We start from the raw sequence: 20,752 nt of genomic DNA on the forward strand, positions 1-20,752 counted from the left end.
CTTATGTTCTTATGGCAGTAAGAAGAGTGTAGAAGAAAGGGAGGCTTTTGGATAGATTTAAATGAGTGCATAGAGGGATTAGGGAGGAACATCAATGTAATAGTACTGGGAGACCTTAATGCTAGGGTAGGAAATGATCCAATTGATGGAGTGGTTGGGAAATGTGGAGTTCCAGGAAAGAATCGTAGTGGAGAGTTGATAGTGGAAATGTGTCTAGAAAGAGAGTTGATGATAGCAAATACAGTGTTTCGGAAGAAAGTGAAGCATAAGTACACATGGGAGAGGGTGGTGGAGGGAAGGGTGGTAGATAGAGCGTTAATGGATTATGTAGTGGTAAATAGGATTATGATAGGAAGAATTAGGGACTCAGACTATACACCCTTCATAGACAGTCAGACAAAACACATAATACATAATCTCAAGCACTCATCTGCCTGTGGCCCTGATAACATAAGTAACATCCACCTAAAACACATTGGACCACAAGGCATACACGCACTCACAAACATTGCAAACTACAGCTATTCACACAACACTATACACGACATCTGGAAGCATGGTATAATCACCATTCCAAAACCGAACAAAGACCCAACAATCCCAACATCGCACCGCCCAATCACACTTCTCTGCACCCCCTCTGAAGTCATTGAATGCCTAATACTTAAACTTGTCACACCACATATTCCCCTTGCTGACTCACCACACGGTTTTAGGCCACTACACTCCACAAACACTCTTCTGATAAACCTCACACAAAGAATTTTAGATGGCATCAATTCAGATAGGCCCCACCACAGAACACTTCTTATAACATTAGACATTAGTAAAGCTTTTGATGCTATCCCCCGCCACAACCTAACAAATAAAATATAAAAACACAGACATGCACAATAACACCAAAAGATGGCTGGCCAATTATCTGGCAGGTAGGAATGCTTACGTGTCATATAATGGCCAATCATCGCACATCAGAAACATTAAGAATGGAGTACCACAGGGCTCAGTTCTATCCCCCATGCTCTTTAATCTATACATGCATGACTTACCCATATCAGACACCTCAGAAATACAAATCTCTTCCTACGCAGACGACATAACAATCACATGCATACATCGTAACACAGACAAAGCTGCAGAAATAATCCAGCCATACCTTGATACACTCAACACATGGTTCATCACAAACAGACTCAAAATAGATCCAACCAAATCTACAGCAACACTTCTCACCAACTGGACAAAAGAACACAAATACATACCTCATCTCTACATCAACAACACTAATACCACACACAAACATACCGAAAATTCTTGGTGTAACATACGATACATCCATGTCTTTCAAACAACACATCACAAACATAAAAAACAAATGCACACCTAGACTTAACGCACTTAAGTCAATCACTGGAACAACATTTAGACAAAACAAAGAAACTAATACAACAATATACAAACAATGCATACGCTCAGTGATGAATTATGCGAGTCCTGCATGGGCTCCTAATCTCAGTGAGACACACCACAACACACTTCAAATCATACAAAACAAAGCCCTAAAAACAATTACAGGCTGCACAAATACAACACCTACAGACCATTTACACCATGAAACAAAAGTCCTCAAAGTCAAGGACCACCTAGACATGAGAGGCACACAAACACTTGCCGCAGCCACCACAAACACATCACACCCGCTACACTACATAGCAGAACACCCACACACACCAAGAAACATTAAAACAACACTCAAAGACCTGTATCACACACAGATACTCTTTTCTCTTCCTCCACAACCACCAAACACCAGCCTCCGGAAACATATTCATAATCATATCACTCACCGCTCCATTAACACACTGAAAGACAACACACTGCTGCATGCCAGACCCCCTGATATCCACCCTTCTGAATCCTCTCTCCCACAAAAGGACAGAGTCCACCTGGCCAGACTGTGGTGCGGCCACCACCCAGCACTTCTAAGCTACCAGAAGAGGCTGGATGACCGCATTGTGAACAGCTGCCCAGGATGTAACACTTCACTCCATACCATACAACACATAATAGAAGACTGCATTGTACACAATCATGCACGCAAACACCACAACATACACTCTATAAAGGATTTGTGGGAAAACCCAGTTTCGGCTGTGGCATTCCTTGGGGAGATGGGACTGCTCGGACAGACAGTCTAGTGAACGACAACAACAACAACTCCATCAATCGGACCATTTCCTACCCTAGCATTAAGGTCTCCCAGTACTATTTCATTGACATTTCTCCCTAAATCCTCTATGCACTCATTTAAATCTATCCAAAAGGCCTCCCTTTCTTCTATACTCTTCTCACTGCCAGGCCCATATGCACTTACAAAGACCCACATCCCCTTTCCCAATTTCACCTTCATCCACATTATCCTTGAGGAAACCTCCTTCCACTCTACTACATGTTTACTTATATCTTCACTTACTAGAATAGCCATCCCTTCCCTCCCTTGCCCTCTCTTCACTCCTGATAACCTCCCACTTACACTCACCCTTCCCTTTCAACTTAGTTTCACCCAAAGCCAACACACCCATCTTTCTTCTCACAAACATACTACCTATCTCTTCCCTTTTACTCTCATCTGTACCACATCCACGCACATTAAAAGACCCAAACCTTAGGGTGCTAGTCGGGAAACTCCCAGACCCTCTTATGCCTTTACTTTTTCATTTAGGAATGTCCCCTGTGGGGCTACAAGGAGAAGGATGCCTAGTCCCAATCCCCGTCCCTTTCTTCTCGCCTCTTACGATCCAAGTGGAAATACTTGGTGGCAGTATTCTTTTCCCCCACTTGTTTGCGATCTAAGTTAACTTTTAGTGGTCTACATATACTGCTTATCTTTGGAGTACCTGCCCATTCTATGAGTTTCCTCGATTTTCCGGTTCCAGACTAACTCATCTGTTTGTAACTCTTTTAGTATTTCTTTGGCAATCACTTTTTCTTCCTTTTCCCTCTGATATCTTGGTACATTGTGCTTTTCTTTAATGCCATAGATTACTATACACCTTTTTCTATCCACTGTGTCCCTAACTAGGTTACTTTTCTCTTTAATAATCTGAATTACAGTTTCTTTGGTATTATCTTTTACTTGTTGTTCCATTATTTTCTTTAGGGATATTTCTTGACTTTCCTGTTCAATTTTCCACTGTTTTTTGTTTGAGATGAAATGTCTGAAATGCTGCCAAGATGCTGCTGCTCCTCCGTGGCTCCATGCTTGGCTTGGCTTGGCTCGGTGACTGCGATTAAGACTCCTTAGCTGTGTTTGAGATGAGGTGTCTGAGAAGTATGATAGGGGTTACTAGGCTAGATAGAGTAAGAAATGAGGTGGTGAGGATGAGAACAGGGGTGGAAAGGGAGCTGGGAGATAGGGTTGATGAAAGAGTATTGGGATGGTTTGGACACATGGAAAGAATGAGTGAAGAAAGATTAGTAAAAGAAGTGTGGAGGGCGGAGGTGGAAGGAGTGAATATGAGGGGGCGTCCTAGGATGAGATGGATGGATGGGGTAAAAGGGGCATTACAAAAGAGGAATGTCTGTGGAGGAAGGACGGGAGAGGACAGAAGATAGGGGTGAATGGAAAAGGGTTGTGTATGGATGATGCTGTGATGCATGAGGGGGAGTGGGTGGGAGATGGGGGGTGAGGAAATATGTATGAGAAAAAATTTGACGCAGCCCGAAGGGATTTCTTCCTGTCTTCTTCTTTTCTGCATGAGGGGACGGAGAGGGGGGGGTTGCCAAATTTATGAAGCAGCCTTGCTGTGAATGTGATGTCTTGCGACACTGCTTCTGACCCAGGGCAGTGTCTAGGTCCGCCCCATACAGTGCCATCAGCACAACTGCTCCTTCATACAATCTCCTCTTTGCATCCATTCCCAGCTGCCTATTCTCATGACACTTTTTTAATCCCCCAAGGCATTAAATAGTGTCATGATAAATAGGCATGATCACATACAAGTGTCAAGTAAAAAACATTTAGCCATCCCCTCCCACTTAGCCCCACCACTTAAAACAGGTGACCTTACATGTTGTTCCCTCTCTCCAGTTGGAATGATCCTGTAGCAGGGGTAGATGCTGTTTCATATGTAGAAGATGGTACACAGTCAACTGCCTCATCAAACTGTTCCTCTTTTCCATCCATATCAATTTTCACCTGTTCAGAAGAACAATCACTATTATATACACATATTATGGTGTCAAATCTTGCACAGTCACTGATAGTATGGTCAATGTCAAATAACTTTTTTTTAGCTTGAACAAACCCCTAAGCCATAAAAATTTAATTCACCATAACTTGAATATTCTTACATTAATCTTATTTTTATTGATGAGGAAAGAGTGAAGACGTAGGAGAGGAGATGGCCTTGGCCGACCCCCAACTATGCCGGTCAACCCTGGAGCCATGCCAGTACCAGCAGCAGCAATTTCACGGGCGAATATCTCTAGGCATGTTTTGTTGTGGTGATGCACTGACATCCATATCACAGCTTCTCTTGGCCCAGCACCCATGCTAATATAAAAGAAAATGAAGTTGTGTGTTCACCATACTCAATGCTTTCAGATGAAATTATGTCTGTGACATTTTTTTTTTTATTGGGAATTTGTGTTTTCCACTTCAAAAAATAATTTGTACACAATTACTTTTTTTTCTCTCTCTTTCATGCTTGTTTATTTCTTGGGTCAGAACTTGAAATAGATACTGGATAGTTCCTGGCCCATCCTCTAGCCCACTGCACCATGAAGCAATAGCATAAGGAGCTAAGATAGGAGGAAGGAAAGGGTGGTGGATAGGAATGGAATGAATGGGACTGGGTACATGCCTTTTGACTTGGCTACCCACCTTATAAGGTGGAAAAAACCCTTGGTATATAGACACACACATACATATACCAAGGCTTTTTTCCCCTTACAAGGTAGGCAGCCAAAAAGAAAAAGGCATAAAACCATTCCCACCCATCCCTAAATACACTCCACCCCCCCTCTTATCTTAGCACCTCCTGGATGACGGGTCATCCCTGCACCTTGTCCACTGCCCTGAGTCAGAGGCAGTGTTGCAAGACACAGCACATCCACAGCAAGGCCGCTTCATTAAATCGGCGACCCTCCTCTCCGTCCCCCCATGCAGAAAAGAAGACGGGGAGAAATCCCTTCGGGCTGCATCAAATTTTTCTCACTCATACTACCTCCCCCCCTCCCCCCACCCATTCCACCTCATGTATCACTGCATCATCCATATACAACCATTCTCCATTCTTCTGTCTCCTGTCCTCTCCTGTCCTTCCTCAACAGACATTCCCCTCTTCCCTAAAGCCCCCTTCTCCCCATCCATTCGTCTCATCCTACGACGCCCCCTCATGTTCACTCCTCCACATCTGCCTTCCATACTTCTTCTACTAGTCTTTCTTCATTCATTCTTTCCATGTGTCCAAACCATCCTAATACTCTTTCATCAACCCTATCTCCCAACTCCCTTACCACCCCTGTCCTTACCTCCTCATTTCTCACTCTATCCAGCCTAGTAACCACCATCATACTTCTCAGACACCTCATCTCAAACACATTCAAACTCCTTCTCTCTTCTTCTCTTATGCATGTTTCTACCCCATACAGTGCTGTTGGCACAATCACTCCTTCATACAGTCTCCTCTTAGCATCCATTCCCAAATGTCTATTCCTCATTACAATTTTTAATCCACCAAGGTATTTACTCGCTTCTCTCAATCTACATTCTACCTCCACCTCCACTCCACCCTTTCCTGCCATATTTGCACCCAAGTATCTAAAACTATCCACTTCCTCCAGTCGCTCTCCCTTAATGCTCACTTCCAGTCTCCTGCCACTTTTACCCCTTGTACATCTCATCACCTTATTTTACCCACATTTATCTTCAACTTTCTTCTTTCACACACTCCCCAAACTCTGTCACCAACTTCCTCAATCCCTACTCTGATCCTGCTACAAGCGCAGTGTCGTCCGCAAACAACAGCTGGCTCACCTCCCACTTTTCTCCATTTTCTTTAACCATCTCCAATCCCTGACCCACCACCCTTGTATTTACCTCTCGCACCACCCCATCCATGTATAAGTTGAACAGCCAGGGTGACATAACGTATCCCTGACGAAGTCCCACCTTTACCTCGAACCACTCACTCTCTCCATTTCTAGTCCTGACACATGCTCTACTACATACATATACCAAGGCTTTTTCCCCCTTACAAGGGAGGTAGCCAAAAAGGAAAAGGCATAAAATTATTCCCACCCATTCCATCCCTAAATACACTCCACACCCCTCCACCCTCCCTCATATCTTAGCACCTCCTGGATGACGGGTCATCCCTGCACCTTGTCCACTGCCCTGGGTCAGAAGCAGTGTCGCAAGACACAGCACATCCACAGCAAGGCCACTTCATTAAATCAGCAACCCCCCTCTGTCCCCCCATTGCATAAAATAATAAGACGGGGAGAAATCCCTTCGGGCTGCATCAAAATTTGCTCACACATACTACCTCACCCCTCATCCCCCCGCCCATTCCACCTCATGCATCACAACATCTTCCATATCCATATACAACCATTCTCCATTCACCCCTGTCTTCTATCCTCTCCTGTCCTTCCTCAACAGACATTCCCCACTTCCCTAAAGCCCCCTTCACCCCATCCATCCACCTCATCCTAGGACGTCCCCTCATGTTCACTCCCTCCACATCTGCCTTCCATACCTCTTTTACTAGTCTTTCTTCACTCATTCTTTCCATGTGTCCAAACCATCCTAATACTCTTTCATCAACCCTATCTCCCTACTCCCTTTTCATTGCATGTTGGGAAAAAGGATTGTGGTACTCCCCAAGCCAGGCATAGCTCCTCTTGGGGATCGGTGCCACCTGCGTAGAGCTGATGGCCAGGGGTGGTTGCTGCTGTTTGGCCCCTACAATCATCCCCCACAGTTCCAAACACCTTCAGGCCTCAATTTAGCCAACTAGCCTCAATCCCCAACCTGATCATGGGTGGTGACTTCAACGCAAAGTCATCTGCCTGGTATGTCGACAACCCTGACACAGACAGAGGGCTTGATATACAGACTCAGTTTGACACATTGACTATCATGAACAACACACATAATCATACGCATATCCCACACCAAGCCCTCTACACTCCCTCCTCTCCTGATATCACCTTCTGCTCCCCCTGCCTAACCCCAACATCATGGAGAGTGGTCGGAACCCTTAGTTCTGACCACCTTCCAATCATCATCACCACCAAAACAAGATGCACCCCAGTTGGCCACAGACACACATACACCAATTACAAGAGAGCTAACTGGGAAGCTTTTACTAAAGAGACAGAACAACATTTTGAAACACTTAACAGTACACCAATCACAAACATAAACAATGCTGTGCACACTTTTAATACAATCATACAAAACGCAGACAAGAGATACATCCCTAGAGGCAACAGAAAATCACACAACCCCAACTTCACACCAGAAATCCAAGACCTCATCAGACAACGTGACACACTTTGGAGAGTGATAGACATGAGGCTGAGGAAAAAGTACATAGAGAAAATGGAAACAAAGAAGACAGAAGGGGAGGAGGAGAAAGGAAACTAAAAATAGCTTACACAAATATAGACGGAATAATCTCAGGAATAAACGAATTAAATGATTATCTAGTATTAGAAAAACCAGACATAATGGGAATTGTAGAAACCAAATTAAAGTTCATACTAACACCCCACACTGTGGGACAAGGAGAATATAACTGTTGGACAAAGAATAGAAAGAACAAACAGGGCGGAGGAGTTCTAATTTTGGCCAAGAAAGATTTAACTGTAGCAAAAATAACTGAAGGAAAAAATAATGTAGAATCAATTATAGTACAAGTCGAAGGTAAAAAAATGAAGAAAAGAAAATTTGCAGTGGTATATGTACCTCCTAAGACACAAGCCTGGTCAGAGAGGGATCACGCCGAGTTACTAGATGATACAAAGGAAGAACTAATTGAAACACTGAAGGATGGAGGAAATACAGTAATTATGGGTGACTTTAATTCCAAAGAAATATGCTGGGAAGATATGACAGTGAATGGGGGAGAGAAACACTGGGGCAATGTACTCCTTGACTTGACCATTGAATACACAATGACCCAGTGGATTAGAGAAAATACTAGATATAGAGGAAATGAAGAACCCTCAATATTGGACTTAATACTTACAACAGAACCTGAGATAAATAATCGATAATATTATTTACAAAACTCCGATAGGAAAAAGTGACCATGTACTAATAGAAATGGATTTGAAAGAACAACCAGACCAAAGCAAAAATGTTAAACATAGAATAGGAAGACCTATGTATAACAAAACAAACTTTGAGAAACTTAAAACATTCTTTCGCAATGCAAACTGGGAAAAATTCCAAAACAAAGATACAGGGATAGAAGAAAAATTGAACATACTAAAAGAAATTTATAATGAAGGAGTGGACAAATTTGTACCACAACAAAAAATGGAAAAGGCATACATAAAGAACTGGTACAACAAAAGATGTAGTGAAGCAAAGGAAAAAATGGACAAAGCTTGGAAAAAAATGGAAAAGAGATAAGAAACAAAGCAAATGGCAAACATACATCAAACTAAGAAACGAATATGTAAAAATATGCAGAGATGAAAAGAGAAATGATGAAAAAAAGATAATAGATAAATGTAAAGAACCCAAACTATTTTACAAATATGTAAATGGAAAACTGAAAAACAAACAATAGAAAAACTGCACCAAGATAAAAAGGAATTTACAGAAGAACTGGAAATGGCTGAAATAATGAACAACCACTTCAGATCAGTATTCACAATGGAAAACTTGCCTAACAGTGAAGTTAGAGAGAGAGAATTATCCCCAGCAATGAAAGAAATAAACGTAACACAAAAAGAAATCAGTGATCAAATTAAAACCCTGGATGTCAGAAAATCACATGGCCCAGACGGAATAGCAAACTGGATACTGAAAGAATGCATGGAAGAATTAACTGACAAAATATATGATATAATTAAATCATCACTTAAAGAAGGAAAAGTACCATTGGACTGGAAAAAAGCAAACATTGTACCAATTTATAAGGGAGGTGATAAGGAAGATCCATCTAACTACAGACCGGTCTCACTAACAAGCACAATAGCAAAAATTTGTGAAAGAGTGATCAAAAAACAGATGGGTTAAGTACCTGGAATAAAAATCTATACTGAACCCAAATCAATTTGGATTTAGACAAGGGAGATCCTGTACAACAAATCTGATTTGCTTTTACTCAAGATTAGTAGACATAATAGAAGAAAGAGATGGATGGGCAGACTGTGCTTTTCTGGACCTGCAAAAGGCATTCGATAAGGTACCTCATAGGAAACTAATAAATAAGATAGAGTCAAAAGGTGGCATCAGAGGAAAATTATTGGAATGGATGAAAGACTTTCTGATTGGGAGGAAAATGAGAGTTGTAATTAGAGAAAAATTCTCCAACTGGGAAGAAGTAAAAAGCGGGGTCCCGCAAGGATCAGTACTGGCCCCGATCATGTTCGCTGTATACATTAATGACATGAATGAAGGCGTGGAGTGCTATATAATTTTTTTTGCAGATGATGCAAAATTACTTAAGAAGGTAAAAACGGAAGAGGACTGCAACTCATTGCAACAAGATCTGGACACAATATGGAATTGGACTCAAAGGTGGGAAGTAAAATTCAATATTAAGAAATGCAGCATAATGGAATTTGGAAAGAGTACAAATAGAATATCAAAAGATTACAGAATTAAGGAAGAAAAAATAAATAAAACAAACTATGAAAAAGATCTTGGAGTGATGATTGGAAAGGACATGAAACCAGATAAGCATATAAACAAGATGTTTGGAGAAACCTACAACTTATTGAGAGCAATCAAAGTGGCATTTACCTATATGGACGAAGAAATGATAAGGAAAATACTTACTACACTAATAAGACCAAAACTCGAGTACGCAGCATCACTTTGGACACCCAGTACCAAAAAGAATATTAAGAAACTAGAAAGATTACAAAGAGCGACAACAAAACTAGCACCGACACTCGCCGAACTAACATATGAGCAAAGACTATCCAAATTGAACCTACCAACTCTGGAACAAAGAAGAGAAAGAGATTCGCTAACTATCTACAGAATAATGAAAGGAATGGAAGTTTTAGACAGAAACGACCTATTAATGTGGGGCAACGGTAAAACAAGACACGGAAAAAACTTGAAAAAGGATAGTTATAGAAAAAACTTGAAAAGGAACAGTTTCCCACACAGAGCGATAAATATATGGAACAAATTAGACAACAAAACAGTATGTGCTAACACTATACAAGATTTTAAGATAAAACTTGATAAGGAGAGATACAAAGACGGGTCACCACGAGCATAGCTCTCCTCCCGTATATTACAACTAGGTAAATACTTAAACACGATACCCCCACACCTATCCCTCAAAACATAGCAGACTAAATACAAACACTAAACGCTGTGATTGCCAATAAAATACGCGAACAAAAAACACAAAATTGGCAAAACTTTATCAAAGCACTTGATCACAAAACAAACACCAGCAAATTGTACAAAACACTCAACAGCATTACACTATCCAACAGTAACACTACACGCTCTCATGCAGCAATAATCACAACAACAGATAATCTACCCTCAAACAGACAACAAGCAAACGCACTCATACGTCATTTTGCACAGACAAGCCATCTCACTTCTCACCCTGACGACCGACGCACCATTCGACGTAAGAAAGACTTCCCCACAGACTCAGACTATACACCCTTCATAGACAGTCAGACAAAACTCATAATACATAATCTCAAGCACTCATCTGCCTGTGGCCCTGATAACATAAACAACATCCACCTAAAACACATTGGACCACAAGGTATACACGCACTCACAAACATTGCAAACTACAGCTATTCACACAACACTATACCTGACATCTGGAAGCATGGTAAAATAATCACCATTCCAAAACCGAACAAAGACCCAACAATCCCAACATCGCACCGCCCAATCACACTTCTCTGCACCCCTTCTAAAGTCATTGAACGCCTAATACTTAAACTTGTCACACCACATATTCCCCTTGCTGACTCACAACACGGTTTTAGGCCACTACACTCCACAAACCTGACAAACCTCACACAAAGAATTTTAGATGGCATCAATTCAGATAGGCCCCACCACAGAACACTTCTTATAACATTAGACATTAGTAAAGCTTTTGATGCTATCCCCCGCCACAACCTAACAAATAAAATATATAACACAGACATGCACAATAACACCAAAAGATGGCTGGCCAATTATCTGGCAGGTAGAAATGCTTACGTGTCATATAATGGCCAATCATCGCACATCAGAAACATTAAGAATGGAGTACCACAGGGCTCAGTTCTATCCCCCACACTATTTAATCTATACATGCATGACTTACCCACACCAGACAACTCAGAAATACAAATCTCTTCCTATGCAGACGACATAACAATCACATGCACACATCGTAACACAGACAAAGCTGCAGAAATAATCCAGCCATACCTTGAAACACTCAACACATGGTTCATCACAAACAGACTCAAAATAGCTCCAACCAAATCTACAGCAACACTTCTCACCAACTGGACAATATAACACAAATACATACCTCATCTCTACATCAACAACACTCTAATACCACACACAAACACACCGAAAATTCTTGGTGTAACATAAGATACATCCATGTCTTTCAAACAACACATCACAAACATAAAAAACAAATGCACACCTAGACTTAACGCACTTAAGTCAATCACTGGAACGACATTTGGACAAAACAAAGAAACTAATAAAACAATACACAAACAATGCATACGCTCAGTGTTAAATTATGCGAGTCCTGCATGGGCTCCTAATCTCAGTGAGACACACCACAACACCCTTCAAATCATACAAAACAAAGACCTATAAACAATTACAGGCTGCACAAATACAACACCAACAGACCATTTACACCATGAAACAAAAGTCCTCAAAGTCAAGGACCACCTAGACATGAGAGGCACACAAACACTTGCCGCAGCCACCACAAACACATCACACCCACTACACTACATAGCAGAACACCCACACACACCAAGAAACATTAAAACAACACCCAAAGACCTTTATTACACACAAATACTCTCTTCTCTTCCTCCACAACCACCAAATACCAGCCTCTGGAAACATATTCATAATCATATCACTCACCACTCCATTAACGCACTGAAAGACAACACACTGCTACATGCCAGACCCCCTGATATCCACCCTTCTGAATCCTCTCTCCCACAAAAGGACAGAGTCCACTTGGCCAGACTGCGGTGCGGCCACCACCCAGCACTTCTAAGCTACCAGAAGAGGCTCGATGACCGCATTGTGAACAGCTGCCCAGGATGTAACACTTCACCCCATACCATACAACACATAATGGAAGACTGCATTATACACAATCATGCACGCAAACAGCACAACATACACTCTATAAAGGATTTGTGGGAAAACCCAGTTTCGGCTGTAGCATTCCTTGGGGAGATGGGACTGCTCGGACAGACAGTCTAGGGAACGACAATAACAACAACAACAACTACTACACTCACACTTGTCCCCCTTTCCTTTGTAAAGCGGAACTATACAGGCACTCCTCCAGTCTTCTGGCACTTTACCCTCTCTTAAACAAACATTAAATAACCTCACCAGCCAGTCCACCATAACTGTACCTCCTTTCTTCAGACATTCTGCATGGCATCCATCCAACCCAGGTGCCTTACCTGCTCTCATCATCTTAACAGCTGCTTTCACTTCATCCTTCCCTATTTCTCCTCCATTTTCCTCACTTATCACTCTCATTTTCTTACCGTTTCCTACTGCAAGTACCTTTCCCTCCCTATCCTCCTTCACATTTAGCAACTCCTTAAAATACTCTGCCCACCTTCCTCTCACTGCCTTCTCTTCCATTATCATCTCTCCATCTGCACCTTTACCTTTTCTTCTCTACTTGATTTGCCTCCTCTTCCTCTTTTAACTTCCTTCCAAAACATCTTTTTATTACTTTCAAAATTTTCTGTCATACTCTTTCCCCATTTCACATCTGCTCTCCTCTTTGCTTCCTTTATCTTATGCTTAACTTCCTTTCTCTTTACTTTGTACCTCTCATATGATTCCCTCGTCCTAATTTGTAGCCAATCTATGAATGCCTTCTTCTTCTCTTCTACACCCTTCTTTGCTCCCTCATCCCACCACTCACTACCCTTCTTTCTATTTCCTCCCGCCCTCCTTGTTCCACACACCATCTTTGCACACCTTATGACTCCCTCCTTGAACCATCCCCATTCCTCCTCCACTCCTAGTTCTACTCTATCCTTTACTCTCTCCCACTCCTCTCTCAACTTCTTATACTCATTCTCCTTTTTTTCTTCATTTAAGCAGTTCACTCTAAGTACCTCCCTACCTTCTGCCCTTTAATATTTTTGCATCATCTAGGGAACGACAACAACAACTCCCTTTTCACCCCTGTTCTCCTCCTCACCTCCTCATTTCTCATTCTATCTAGCATAGTAACCCCCATCATACTTCTCAGGCACCTCATCTCAAACACATTCAAACTCCTTCTCTCTTCCTCTTTTATGTTCCATGTTTCTGCCCCATACAGTGCTGTTGGCACAATCACTCCTTCATACAGTCTCCTCTTAGCATCCATTCCCAAATGTCTATTCCTCATTACACTCTTTAATCCACCAAGGCATTTACTCGCTTCTCTCAATCTACATTCTACCTCCACCTTCACTCCACCTTTTCCTGCCACATTTGCACCCAAGTATCTAAAACTATCCACTTCCTCAAGTCGCTCTCCCTTAATGCTCACTTCCAGTCTCCTGCCACTTTCACCCCTTGTACATCTCATCACCTTACTTTTACCCACATTTATCTTTAGCTTTCTTCTATCACATACTCTCCCAAACTATGTCACCAACTTCCTCAATCCCTCCTCCGATCCTGCCACAAGCACAGTGTCGTCCGCAAACAACAGCTGGTTCACCTCCCACTTTACTCCATTTTCTTTAACCATCTCCAATCCCTGACCCACTACCCTTGCATTTACCTCTCGCACTACCCCATCCATGTATAAGTTGAACAGCCAGGGCGACATAACGCATCCTTGATGAAGTCCCACCTTTACCTCAAACCACTCACTCTCTCCATTTCTAATCCTGACACAAGCTCTACTACTCTCATAAAAACTCTTGACAGCTCCCAGAAGCTTTCCTCCTATCCCATATATCTGCATAACCTCCCAGTGCCTTTCTCTCTACCCTATAGTAAGCCTTTTCCAGATCCACAAAAGCCCAAAAAACATCCTTCCCCTTTCCTATAGCTTTCTCACATATCTGTCTTACCACAAAGACCTGATCTACACAACCTCTACCCATCCTAAATCCACACTGTTCCTCACCAATTACTCCCTCTGTTCCTCTCCTAATCCTCTCAATCAAGATCCTCCCATAAGCCTTCCCAACTACACTTAACAAGCTAATCCCTCTGAAACTACTACATTCACACTTGTTCCCTTTTCCCTTGTAAAGAGGAACTATACAGGCACTCCTCCAGTCCTCCGGCACTCTACCCTCTCTCCAGCAAACATTAAATAACCTCAGCAGCCAGTCCAACATCACTGTACCTCCTTTTTTAGACATTCTGCATGGCATCCATCCAAACCAGGTGCCTTACCAGCTTTCATCATCTTTACAACTGCCTTCACTTCATCCTTCCTTATTTCTCCTCCATTTTCCTCACTCATCACAGTCATTTTCTTAGCATTTCCCACTGCAGCTATCTTTCCCTCCCTATCCTCCTTCACATTTAGCAACTCCCTAAAATATTCTGCCCATCTTCCCCTTACTGCCTTCTCTTCCATTATCATCTCTCCATTTGCACCTTTTACCTTTTCTTCTCTACTTGATTCGCCTCCTCTTCCTCTCGTAAAAATTCTTGACAGCCCCTAGAAGCTTTCCTCCTATCCCGTATATCCGCAAAACCTCCCACAGTGCCTTCCTGTCTACCCTGTCATAAGCCTTTTCCAGATCCATAAAAGCCCAAAAAACATCCTTACTTTTTCCTATAGCTTTCTCACATGTCTGTCTTATCACAAAAACAAAAATCTGATCTACACAACCTCTACCTGTCCTAAATCCACACTGTTCCTCACCAATTACTCCCTCTATTCCTCTCCTAATCCTCTCAAACAAGATCCTTCCATAAGCCTTCCCAACTACACTTAACAAGCTAATCCCTCTGAAACTTTTTTTTGTGTATTTAACTATAATTGCCCTAGGTCAGAAGCAGTGTCGCAGGACACAGCACATCCACAGCAAGGCCGCTTCCTTAAATCGGCGACCCCCCCTCTCCCAGGGCAGTGGACAGGGTGCAGGGATGACCCCTCATCTAGGAGGTGCTAAGATGGGAGGGAGGGTGGAGGGGTGTGGAGTGTTTTCGGGGATGAAATGGGTGGGAATGTTTTTGTGCCTTGTCCTTTTTGGCTACCCCCCTGGTAAGGGGAAAAAAAGCCTTGGTATATGTATGTATGTATGTAACTATAATTGCCTTTTGTGATGATAGTTGAATCATCTTTGTCTTTTTTTTCCACTGCATCAATTAATCATCTGTTGCCTAAAGATTTGTTGACTTAAAAACCACAGCCCTACACCAGTTGACAATGTTCCTTGGGCCCTCCCTTAGATCTCTCTGGGAAGAAACTTTGGACTGGTATTAGTGTAATTAGTGTGCTTTCATCCAGTCACCCCTTTTATATAGGGGGAAATGCCTCTAGCATATGTGTTCACATATATTACTGTAGCAAGAGAATGAACACATGAATAAAAATAGAGTACTTCAGGAGGTAGGGTTGGCAGGGTGATCCATCCATGAAGTATTTAGACTACACTAAAACAGTAAGATACCAACTAAAGTCATCAAAACTACAAGCAACCATATGCTCATACCTTTTGTTTGCTCCGTAAGTGTCCTCTGCCCCAAGAACTTGAACATGGGTTCTTGTAAAGTTTGGCAACTTCAACATGGAAAAAATTGTTTGGCATCTGGCAAAAATGGCTTCTGCTGTCCGCCTCCCTTTAGCAGCACTCTGAGGACCTCCAATGCAGCAAACTGCAGTTGCCTTGTAGCCATCCAAGTACGTTGCACTCACCTACAAAAAAGTAAATCAACTGATATTCACTTCTGTATGTAGTATCATTATCATTGTTACTCTTTATGAGATGGTTTGGATGGGAGAGGAGAGGAATTGATTACTGATGGATACTGTGAAAAACAAACATATGCAGAAGGAAAAAATAAGAAAACAAAGGACAAGGCTGGAGAGTAATTTCATAAGTAGGAATTGATAAGTGATGGATCAGAGAGAAACTGGAACATATGCTGAAAGACAAAAATAAGAAAACAGGTGACATGACTGGAGAGTAATTTTACTAACAAGAAACTCATAGCCTCACAGTGGCTAGCAACAGTCCTCACATTCTCCATGAAGAAATGCTGGGCTGTTGTCTGTTGTCTTAGGTACTGATATGTCTATCTACATATCAAGAGCCTCTTCCCCCTTGTGAGAGGGATAGCCAGCCAAGGCATGTACCTACCCTGACCCATTCCACTCATATCAATTGCCCATTTTTCTCTCCACTTAGCTCCTTGTGGATGAAATACAAGTTAAAAAATTCTATTTCTACCACCTACATTACCTTGAAGGAGTCTGTTGGTGGTCTTCCTTTAGCCCCAAGAACTTGAACCCCATCAGCTGTCTCTTCCAGCTTAACATTTGTAAAATCACACACAACGTCTGGGAGTATGTAAACAGATGGGTCTCCAATTTCATAAAGCAACTGTTCAGACACAGTTCCTTTTGATATTAATCCTCCTGTGTTCGGAGGTTTAGTGATAACTATTTCGCCTACTTCAGAAACATCAGCAATTGGAAAACCTGCAAAACAAAAACGTGATCTATAGAATCATTTGTGTATGAAGTGGATGTGTGCTTTAACTTGGCTACTCACCTTATATGGTGGAAAGGGCTTTGGTACATATATATATGTATACCAAACAAATAATTCCGACAGTTTTCCCTGGACTCAAACCCGAGACTTGCATGGGTTCGAGTCCGGGGACAACTGTCGGAATTATTTGATTGACATCGTTGTCATTGCCGATTCTATTCATGTATGTATACATACATACATATGCCAATGGCTTTTTCCCCCTTACAAGGGAGGTAGCCGAAGGCAAAGGCATAAATCTACTCCCACCCATTTCATCCCCACATACTCCCCTACTATTCACCAACCCTCCCTTTTTTTCTTGGCTACTCCTGGATGACGGGTCATCCCTGCATCTTGCCCATTCCCCTGGGTCAGAAGCAATACAGCAAGACACAGCACATCCACAGCTAGGCCAATTCACTTAATTGGCAACCCAACCCTCTCCATCCCCTTGTACAAGAAGAGAAGATGGGGAGAAATCCATTTGGGCTGTACCAAAATATCATTTACACATACTACCTCATCCCCACCTTCCCCCACCCACTCCTTTCCATGCATCTCAGCAACATCCACACACAACCATTCTCCACTCACCCGTATCTTCTGTTTTCTCCCTTCCTCAATAGACATTCCCCTTTTTTCCAATGTTCCTTTTACCACATCCATCCATCTCTTCCTTGGTCGCCTCATGTTCACTCCTTCCACCTGTTTTCCACATCTCTTTTACTAAACTTTCTTCACTCATTCTTTCCATGTGCCCAAACCATCCCAAAACTCTTTCATCAACCCTATCTCCCAACTCCCTTTCCACCCCCGCTCTCCTACTCATTTCTCACTCTGTCCAGCCTCCCTTACCATACTTCTCAGGCATGTCATCTCAAATATGTTTAAACTCTCTTATATTCCATGTTTCTGTTTTTTCATAAATCAACTGTTCAGACGCTATACCAAAACTAAATGTAAATAGACACTTTGAAACCCCAAGAGGAGTTGGTAGATTGTACAGCGATGACCTATTTTCTGGCTTTAGTAAGTACAAAAAAAGAAATTTGAGTCAAATCATAGACATGGAATGGGAGATGAATCTTAAAAGAAACTCATGGGAGAGAAAATTCATGGAATTAAGGAAAGAGATTGTGATTTTAAAGAAAGGCTATTTTGATGTCAATAGAGAGGTATGTGAACTAAAGAAGAATATTTCCAAAATAAATAACAAGTGAATTAAGAAAAGAATTGAGGTTAAATGTGAAAATGAAAAGATGAAAAACAATGATACTACCAACAGTGAGAATCTAAAAAGAGAGGTAAATCACAAAATACAGGCAATGTCTGAAAGAACTCGACCTCTAAAGATAAAACTAAGATCACAAATGGTAGCAGAAGACATACTAGTAAAATAAGGTAAGTTTGCAACGAGTGAACATTACAACAGTATGTGGATAATAAAGAAATGAATGTTGAGGAAAGAGAAAGAAGACACTAAAAGATGAAGCTAAAGAAAAAAAACGCAGAGAGAACGGAGACCAAAAGCAAGAAATTCTATTGGAGAGTCTTAGACATGAGGCTGAGAAAATGGTGCACCAAGGTAAGCAAAATGAAAGGAACAGAAAATGAAATAGAAAAGGAAAAACTTAAAAGTGGCCTATACTAATATAGACGGATTAATCTCAAGATTGAGTGAACTAAATGATTACCTGTCAGAAGAAAAACCAGACATGGGTTATATAATTATTGGATTAAAAATAGAAATGAGAAACAAGGCAGAGGAATCATGTTTTTGGCCAAGAAAAACTTAAATGTGATGAAGGTTACAGAGTGGAAATGATCATGATAAAAGTTGAAGACAACATGAAAAGTAGAAAGTTTGTGGTGATTTATGTGCCCCCAAAAAATGGGCTCTTGGAAAGAGAGCCTTCAAAAATGTTAGAAGATACAAGGCATTCATTAAACAAGATGCTGAAGGATGGAGGTAACCTGGTACTTATGGGAGATTTTAACTGTAAAGAAATCTGTTGGGAAGAGATGACAGTGAAAGGCAAGAGAGGATCTATGGGGAACTTGACATGACTATAGAACATAGAATGACACAATGGGTAAAAGAAAATACCAGATATAGATTCAATATTTGCAACAGAACCTGAAATTGTGGATAAAATCAAATACAAGACACCATATGGAAAGAGTGACCACATACTAATAGAGGCTGAACTAAAGGAGGAAATATATATAGGGAAAAAAAAATACAGAAAAGGAAGACTAATGTACAACAAAACAGACTTTGGGAAACTTAACAAATTCTTTCAAAATGCAAACTGGGAAAAATTCTATAAGAGACAAGTGGAAGAGAAATGGATGATTTTGATGGAAATTTATAAAGGAGTGAATAAATATGTACCATGACAGAAACAGGAAAAGGTGTAGGCCTGTATTAACTGCTGGTTCAACAGAAGATGCAATAAGGCAAAATATAGAAGAGATAAAGATGGAAAAATATAAAAAACCTGGAAAGTGGCAAGTATATATCAACCATAGAAATGAATATGTAAAAGTGCGCTGAGAGGAAAAAAGAAACTACGAAACAGACATAATAGAAAAATGTGAAGATCAATTAAAACTATTCTACAGATGTGAATGGTAAACTTAAAAATAAACAGGAAATGGTGAAATTATGACACAAAAATATATAGAAAAGATTTAGAAATGGCTGAAGTCATGAACAACCACTTCAAGTCGGTTTTCACTAGAGCAAAAATACAGGATTGGGACGAAGGAACTGAAGTGCAACCCCCCCCCATGAGGGAAATAACAATAACAAAAAGAAATAATGGATTAATGAACCTTGATGTAAGGAAATCTCATGGCCCAGATGGAATTGCAAATTGGATACTACAAGAATGTAAAGAAGAATTAATGGACAAAATATATAACATAATAAGTTGCTCACTCAAAGAGGGAAAAATACCAAAGGACTGGAAAAATGCCAATACTGTACCAATATAGGAAGAAACAAAGAAGAACCAACAAATTACAGACCGGTCTCCCTTACAAGCACTGTAGCCAAAATTTGTGAAAAAATTATCAAGAATAGATGGATAAAACACCTGGAAGAAAACAATATAATAAACCCGAGACAATTTGGATTCAGACAGGGAAGATCATGTGCCACAAACTTAATCTGTTTCTACTCAAGACTAATAGATATAATACAAGAGGGGTTGGATGGGCTGATTGGTTAAAGTAATACTAGTCACACTAATAAGGCCTAGACTAAAGTATGCTGTGACACTATGATCACCCACTACCAAAAAGAATATAAAGAAAATTGAATGAATCCAGACAGCAGCCATGAAAATGGCCCCAACACTTTCAAACCTGTCACATGAGGAGAGACTGGCTAAACTGAAATTACTATCTCAGGAACAAAGAAGAGAAAGAGGTGACTTGCTGACCACTTACAGAATCATGAAAGGCATAGAAGTCCTTGATAGTGAGGACTTACTAAATTGGGATGAGAAATACATGGGGAAATGAAAAGAAACTCAAAAAGGATAGTTATAGAAGAGACCTGAAT

At 41.1% G+C, this 20,752-nt stretch overlaps 1 protein-coding gene across 2 annotated transcripts in view; it reads right to left on the reverse strand.

Annotated features, from left to right (window-relative positions):
- Nucleotides 1-20,752, reverse strand: part of LOC143028331 (uncharacterized) — a 65,491-nt gene that overhangs the window by 19,088 nt on the left and 25,651 nt on the right. Inside the window, exons 7-10 of one of the 2 annotated variants that reach the window (XM_076190262.1) lie at nt 16,883-17,126; nt 16,138-16,335; nt 4,354-4,555; nt 4,071-4,198 (exon numbers count right to left, since the gene is read on the reverse strand). In XM_076190262.1, coding sequence (XP_076046377.1) covers nt 4,071-4,198; nt 4,354-4,555; nt 16,138-16,335; nt 16,883-17,126 — 772 coding nt within the window. Of the gene's footprint in view, nt 1-4,070; nt 4,199-4,353; nt 4,556-16,137; nt 16,341-16,882; nt 17,127-20,752 lie in introns of both variants that reach the window. The other variant, XM_076190261.1, reaches the window with a different exon arrangement.

Source organism: Oratosquilla oratoria, chromosome 9 (genome assembly GCF_046742065.1).
Source record: "Oratosquilla oratoria isolate Oo_2021 chromosome 9, ASM4674206v1, whole genome shotgun sequence".
NCBI classification, from domain to species: domain Eukaryota; kingdom Metazoa; phylum Arthropoda; class Malacostraca; order Stomatopoda; family Squillidae; genus Oratosquilla; species Oratosquilla oratoria.